This window comes from Lactuca sativa, chromosome 1 (assembly GCF_002870075.4).
Source record: "Lactuca sativa cultivar Salinas chromosome 1, Lsat_Salinas_v11, whole genome shotgun sequence".
In the NCBI taxonomy this organism is placed as follows: domain Eukaryota; kingdom Viridiplantae; phylum Streptophyta; class Magnoliopsida; order Asterales; family Asteraceae; genus Lactuca; species Lactuca sativa.
The window spans coordinates 125,860,616-125,868,627 of record NC_056623.2 but is presented as its reverse complement, the minus strand read 5'-3'; the positions used below and the strand labels follow the sequence as shown (position 1 = coordinate 125,868,627).

Sequence of the window (8,012 nt, the reverse complement as noted above, 5' to 3'; positions counted from 1 at the left end):
TTCCATAACATTTTTTGTTTTGAAAAAGTTATTGTATAAGTGAAAATTATGATGTGTAAACATTTAATTATGGAAGAATTGATTATTGTCTAATTTGTAGTTGTACGTTTTTTTGGTATGGTTATTGAAATTTAATTTAATGATTCTACATAACATAAATAAACTCGTATAAAATATAGAATTTACTTTTAAATTTAAGAAAATTGAAAGCACAAGAAAATGCCAAGTGGAAAAAGAAAAAATCAAAAAATCCTACAAAATGACATGTGTCAAACTAAATGAGAATATGACATTTGGCAAAAACATTTTCATTTATTAGGATAGACTATGATAGATTTAAAAAAACATAAATTATAAAAAGAAAAATAATAAATGACTCACCGTTCTTTAGTTTACTAGTAAAGCAAGATTTATTTATTTTTATTTATTTATTTTTTCTTCATTCGGAGAAATATATTGCATTTGACAGAATATATTAGTAGATTCGAATCCTCGGGATCTTTTTCGTCCGTATATTTTTGTCGTTTCCCGGAACTCGCCGAACACCAACCTTATAAATCCACTTCTAATATCAACCTCCCACGAGAGATCTCCGGCCGGCAGAGTGTCTACACTCAACATCATATCATGGGGATTCAAGAACCTGAACCAACGACGGCAGGCCTCCGAAGAAGAGGCTGTTCATACCAGAAAGGTGATTTCCTGCCGGAGGAGTCCTTCCAGACATGGGAAAACTACACCGCCGCATTAAAACAGACTCCTCACCGGTTAATCGATCGGCTGTTCACACGCTCCGGAGACCAGGCGGAGCTCGACGCAAAGGCGAAAAGCCAAACGGCGATGAAGAAAACGCTGACGTGGTGGGATCTGATGTGGTTTGGTATGGGCGCTGTCATCGGAGCCGGAATCTTCGTGCTCACCGGACTTGAAGCTAACCAGGATGCTGGTCCGGCAGTCGTCTTGTCCTACGTCGTCTCCGGCGCTTCCGCTCTCATGTCCGTGTTTTGCTACACCGAGTTCGCCGTCGAAATTCCTGTTGCAGGTTTCCTTACATTCTCCTATTTTCTTGATCAAATCTTTGTTGAATCATTGCTATTAGCTAGATAATAACAACGAACATGTCGTGATTCAAATCGACTGAGATTTCGTTACCATAAACAGTAGTGAAGGAGTAGATCACGACGTAAAATTCAACCACTGAATATGCATGAACAGTGATAAATTTACTCTTGTTAATGATCATCCTATTTTTTGATATTATATTTGATTTTTTAATAGTTAATTTAAAAATTATATTGGCGATTAGTCCAAGAATACACTTTTATTGCCAGCTAACTGTTAACATATTAAGTAATCTGTAATGTTCTTACCTCTTCTTTCTAAATACTTTATGCCAGCTATCATGACAAATATGGTTATAGTTAACCAAAAATATAAGAAAGAATTATTTTGTTGGTGTTCATTTTTTATACTCGTTTAATGTAAACATTAATGTAGTAACTTATTAAAAAAATGTTATTTTATTGGTTAATCAAATAAAATTTTGTAAGTTTTTTTTATTAATGATTATTTATGTATTGATATTTCATGTTTTCACACTTATGATTTATTTATCTTTTAAAAAGAAAAATACTAAGTTGATATAATAATAATATCTTATTAATGACATGATCTTTAAGTGGACTCTTTATTTAAGAAAGTATACTCCAAGTTTTTCGCTGAAAACATACATTTTGTCATTAGCCTTTTGATATATAGTTTTGTTACTTTATTAAATAGCATCCGTCCTAATATTATTGTCCTAATACAAAAAACACACAGATTAAGAAAAATATTAATTATCATTAACTTTATTTAATAAAATGACAGTTTTGTCCTTATTTTATATTTAATGTTCCATTAAATGTTTAGTTGGTTAATTAATAATGAGAAGGTATTTTGATAAAAATGTTATTTATTTTTAAAAGTAGACTATTATTTTGAAACAAACCAAAAAGGAAAGATGGACTATAATTTTGGGACGTAAGAATTATAATTATGACATTTTCATACTTACTATTATATTAAAAAATTTATATAGCCGTTTTATGAAAATTGAAAGCAAATCTGGCACTCAAGGTATAATAAAAAGTCAAAAAGTTGGAAATCATAAGACGACTTTATACAAGTCAAGATTGATCGGAGATTTTGGATCGCAATTGGATGTATGGAGTGTTTTTATTTGAAATGTGGACAACGCATTGCCACCCACCCAACTCCCATTTAATAAATTATAAAATTTTCAAAATGAAATTAGTATATAATTATTAAATTATTGATATTCTTATGCTAGCGTTTTTATTAATTCATCAGTTATTTGAAATATTCTACAAGACTTGATTTTATAATAATTTTTTTTTACTTCAAGTCAATGCTAGATTTTAATAATAGAACTTATATTATCTAACGTAAGTATTAGATAAATAACAATAGTAAGTTGATAAAATAATACTAATAAAATGTAATAATATCTTATTGATGATGACATTAACTTTCAGGTGGGTCCTTTGCTTATTTGAGGGTGGAATTAGGAGACTTCGTCGCCTTCATCGCCGCCGGCAACATCCTCCTAGAATACGTAATCGGCGGAGCTGCGGTGGCGCGTTCATGGACCTCCTACTTCGCAACCCTCTGCAACTACAATCCCAAAGACTTCCGCATCACCGCTCACGGCCTAGCCGAAGACTACAACCAACTGGACCCAATCGCCGTCGGTGTCATCGCCATCATCTGCATCATCGCCGTCCTCAGCACCAAAGGCTCCTCCCGCATCAACTACATCGCCTCCATCGTCCACATCATCGTCATACTGTTCATCATCATTTGCGGGCTTATCAACGCCGACACCGACAATTACAGACCTTTCGCTCCTAAGAAAGCCAGGGGTGTCTTCAAGGCGTCGGCTGTACTGTTCTTTGCTTATGTTGGGTTTGACGCGGTGGCGACAATGGCGGAGGAGACTAAGAATCCGGCGAGAGATATTCCGATTGGACTTGTTGGGTCGATGGTGATCACCACCGCGTTGTACTGTGCGTTAGCGATAACCCTTTGCTTGATGCAACCGTATAAGTCGATAGATATCGATGCTCCTTTCTCCAAGGCGTTTGAGGCGGTGGGGTGGGATTGGGCGAAGTATGTGGTGGCTGCCGGAGCTTTGAAGGGTATGACGTCAGTGCTGCTAGTGGGAGCTGTTGGTCAAGCCAGGTAATGTTCAACTTGAACAGTGTGCTTTATTTGACTTCAAAAGTCAAAGTATATGCTTGCATTCATATTAAGAATTCATATTAAGAGAGAATGAAAATCTAGCAAGTGGCAACTCAGTAGTCAAAATATAGGTTTGCATTCATATTAGGGCTGACCAAAAAAATATAATTATAAATAACAAATTTTCTTTATTTGGTTATGATCATATCTTACTTTATATCTTTAGAACTAAATTTGAAATAGAATTACCTACTTCATGTTTTAATACATTAGAGCATTATACTTTCATGTTTGAATGACACTAGTATAATTAGATCGGTTTCCCAAACTACAATGTCATAACCTAATGAAATAAAAGTATAAAGTTATATGTAAATAAATCAGAGAATGAAACAAAGTATATATAGTTATATATAAAGAAATCAATTATAGTATGTTGATATTTTTTTACATAACTTTTTTTTCTCAATTAAAAGGTTGTATTTATATTTTTATTTCTTTTTAAAACGATGTCCAATAATATTCTATTAGAAAATTATTTTTTCAATTTCTTGATCAAATATTTTAAAAAATCTACGAAATGTGTTTTAATAAAATGGTTATAAAGTACAATATTATAATCTGAAAAGCCAAAGTAATATACAAAAATAAAATAAATAGAAGCACATTATTACTTTTTCCATATTCCCCACCTTCAATTATTAAAATGTGTATAGAGCCAGCAATGTTTTGAAAAGTCCATCTTTAATTAGAGATGAAACCTATAGGGATGACGTATAGAGACGAAATTTTTAGAGACGACTTTTCGTCCGGAAAACCTATAGGGACAACTTTTGCATCTACAGGACGATTGTTGTCTCTGAAAGTCAATTTTCTTGTAGTATAATGTGATGCTACCATACTCACCCTTCATATTAAGATCTAAATAGTTTGTATCAATTTTCAATCTTTTTCTTATTACAACATTATGGTTTGAGAAATTTACTCAATTTCAAAGTGGGAATTGTTTTGTCTTTGGATTTTATTGCTATTCCTACATAGATTTTCGGAACTGTGAAGTTGGATGTTATAAGGTATAATACACAAATAAATGAAAGTACATTGTTGTTTCTTGTAGATACCTGACTCACATTGCTCGGACACACATGATGCCACCATGGTTCGCGATTGTGGATGCGAAAACCGGTACACCCGTGAACGCAACCGTCGCCATGCTCGTTGCCACCGCCGTAATCGCATTCTTCACCAGCCTCGGCATCCTGTCAAACCTCCTCTCCATCTCCACCCTTTTCATCTTCATGCTCGTGGCGGTCGCCCTCCTCGTCCGCCGCTACTACGTTAGTGGTGTCACCACCACCGCGAACCGCAACAAACTCATAGCATGTCTAGCAACCATTCTCATTTCCTCTATCGCCACTTCCGCATACTGGGGTCTCTCAAAGCATGGGTGGATTGGATACTGTATCACGGTCCCATTCTGGGTGATTGGAACCGTGTCACTCTGGGCTTTCGTGCCAATGGCACGACAACCCAAGATGTGGGGGGTACCACTGGTGCCGTGGTTACCCTCTGCTTCGATTGCGATTAATATTTTTCTTTTGGGTTCTATTGATAGAGACTCGTTTATTAGGTTTGGGGGGTGGACGGGTTTCTTGTTGGTTTATTACTTCTTGTTTGGACTTCATGCAGCATATGACACGGCTAAGGGGGAGGAGAAGGAGTGGAAGAAGGTTGAAGAAGGAGTGAATAATGGGTTAGAGAGTAAAAGTGATTTGGTAGATGATAATAAGTCGTAAAGTTATTTTCTGTAGTTATTATATGGTTTTGCTTTATGAAAATGTGTGTTCATCAAATGATGTAGTAAAGGGAATTAATTTGAAGCAAATGGTATACCGTAAAAGCAGGGATGGTATAGTGTGACATTTGTTTGAAGTTTATATATATAGTTTGTTTTTAAATGTATAACTGAATTTCGTATCGTATTGATATTAACTTTTTGAAGTCTGAGTCGAGTTTGAATACAAAATTTATAACAACATTACAACATATATATAGAAAACTTTTTACCTTGAGTTGAGTTTGAATACTAAATTCTCAACAACTAGAACCAGTGAAATCAAAATTCATAATAACACAAGAATCGGTACCTCTAAGCTGACATAGAAAACATTTTTAACATGAGTTGAGTTTGAATATTAAATTCATAACAACACTAAACCAGTACTTGATATAGAAAACTTTTTTAAAGTGAGTTGAGTTCGAATACTTGATATAGAAAACTTTTTTAAAGTGAGTTGAGTTCGAATACGAAATTCATAACATGAGAACAAGTTTACTACCCGAACCGAACCAACCCGTATTAGGTTAATCGGTCCAGGTTTCACTTCCTCCAATTAGACTTATTCGGTTTTCAGGTTATTGGTTTAGGTCCGCTGGGTTCGGTTCTGACTGAATAACATTCCTACGTGTAAGTCAATATAGAAACCTTTTTTAACGTGGGTATTATTGTCATATGTATTTGGAATGTGGATTATTCTAGTTTTATGTAAGTAGTGAATAAATTTTCTATATGCTATTTTTATCATTTAGTAGTGACATAAAACTATGCAATACACATGGGTGATGGGTTTGGCCATTTTCGTGCAGTATTCGGCATTCCTTCTTCCAATTATATATTCTCCCATAATTATACAAATAGTATCAACCAATAATGGCATGATAGTCGTAGTCGCCGGGGTCGAACGTTCACTTCATGTCTTATATATATGGGAAATTACAATCAATCTATATCAGACGTTAGGGCGTAGTAAGGGATTGTTTGTTCGTTTGTTTTTCTTCTCAATAATTTTCATGTGGATAAAGTCATAAAACGTTTGTTTCGATAAAAGTGTTCTCTTTCTCAAGTTAGTAAATGAAAATTATTTTTTCTGTTTTGTATTCTGAATGACGTAATATAATAAAATAAACATTGTAAATGAGAGTTTCAAGTGATAAAAAATCGTTTACATATAAATTACTTGAAATAATATTTTCTCCGTCTCAAAATTATCGTTCATCTTTCTTTTTTGGTTTGTCCAAAAATAATAATCAACTTCTAAAATTTAATAATTCGTTTACCAAAATACCTCTCATTGTGGGAAAACCTAAAAAACCGGTCATAAGTACTGAATGTGTAAAAAAACAACAATGATTTATTTTGTAACAAAGAAAAATATATTAAGGACTAAATGCACAAAAAAATATTTAGGACTAAATCTATAGAAAATAAGAAATATATTACTCTTTTAAGTTATTTTTTCGGCTTACCTGAAATAGCCGTTAAGGGAAGCAACAATTTTAATCCTCAAAAGGCCCAAAAAAATTGGATCTATGAACAACCTATCCAATTGTAACACCTATTCAAGGTAAATGATTCATTTATGTTTTTGGCAAAATAAAGAAGAAAAATGTGGGTCTTATGATGACTATGACCTAGTCATGCCCAAATGAAACGTGCATCATCTGTGCTCAGCACGACGTGGCATGTGTCTAGCCATGACGTGGTGGCCACTAGGGTGAAAACCCTAATGTTCTAGGTTTTATGCCTTATTTAAGGGATGTGATGGCTAGGGTCTTTACATCCTTAGCCTCCATCACCTCCCTTTCAACCTAGAAGAAACTGTAAACTCTATTGTTGACGTTATGATCTTTTGTGGTGATTTTAGTCCCTTTAAGAAGAAGAATGTGTTCTTTGTGCATTGTTCCAGCAAGAAAGCCTCCCCCTCAACATCTCGTGTTGTTTCTGGACTCTTGTAAGTCCTCAAGCTCCTACCTTTAAGCATCAAGCAAGCTAGATCTAGCTTTTTATCCACTTCTTTCCTTGTTTGGAGGGTTTGGGTGTATGAACTCCATAAAGTTGGAAAATTTATGGGTCCTTGAGGTTCCTTTGTGGTCTGTTGTCCCAGATATAGAAAGTTATTTCTTTTTGGGTTTCATGTATGAGATGTTGATCTCATTTTCACCATTTTTGACCTAGCTTGAGCTCCAGACATGCATTTGACATGTATGTCTATAAATTTGTAATTTTAATGGAGTTTTGAGAGTAAGAAAGCCCTCTAGAAAGTATGAATGAGTTGCTTAAAGTATTAAGGGCTTAATACATTAAGCTGAAATGAGCAGCTTCCACAACATTGCAAGTTGGCCACCACGTCGTGGCGATGGACAATCTTTGCAACTGTTTTGTCTTAATGCTACCACGGCGTGGCTAAAGGGTGTCCTCGACATGGGGATTAGCTAGGACTGACTTTGACCATTGAATTTTTTCCATGGTTGAGTTTTTATCAACCTAAGGGTTTTAGAGTGTAGACTAAAAGGGTACATCCACACTGTGTTTAGTTGTCTCTTAGTATCAGGGTACACTATTTGAGAGTTATGTATCGAGTTGCTATCTGTGAGGTGATTCTTCTCACTATATTACCTATGTCATAGTATGGTGCATGCTAGACTAGTTGAGTCTTACTTGTTGATTGATGTTATGTGTGTTTTATTGAGTTGTTGATAACTCCAAGATTGTTGATAGTTCACAGAGCCATTGATACTCTGATTTTTTGGATTAATGTATTTGATACTCGTATTTTTCCAGACTTGGTTTTTATGAAAACAATCTTTTACCTAAAAAAACGAAAATTTTGGTTGTGAAAAAGTGGATTTAATAGTCGGTATCAAAGTCGTGGTTTGATGCATTTGGCGGAACACTCGTGTGATTCCAGACTCAAACTAAGGATCTGGGA

The 8,012-nt window shown here is 34.6% G+C and overlaps 1 protein-coding gene across 1 annotated transcript; it reads left to right on the top strand.

The window, feature by feature from the left end:
- The first annotated feature begins 486 nt into the window (after positions 1-486).
- On the top strand, positions 487-5,253 carry LOC111893503 (cationic amino acid transporter 1). Its single transcript, XM_023889572.3, has 3 exons — positions 487-1,042; positions 2,538-3,243; positions 4,361-5,253. The coding sequence occupies exons 1-3, from the start codon at positions 628-630 to the stop codon at positions 5,037-5,039; spliced, it is 1,800 nt and encodes a 599-aa protein (XP_023745340.2). The 5' UTR covers positions 487-627; the 3' UTR covers positions 5,040-5,253.
- The last annotated feature ends 2,759 nt before the right edge of the window (positions 5,254-8,012 follow it).

Excerpts from the sequence above, each read along its gene's own strand:
- LOC111893503 (XM_023889572.3), top strand. The coding sequence starts at position 628 with ATGGGGATTCAAGAACCTGAACCAACGACGGCAGGCCTCCGAAGAAGA. Across the intron at positions 1,043-2,537 it reads CGTCGAAATTCCTGTTGCAG|GTGGGTCCTTTGCTTATTTG; the intron begins GTTTCCTTACAT and ends ATTAACTTTCAG. Across the intron at positions 3,244-4,360 it reads GGAGCTGTTGGTCAAGCCAG|ATACCTGACTCACATTGCTC; the intron begins GTAATGTTCAAC and ends TGTTTCTTGTAG.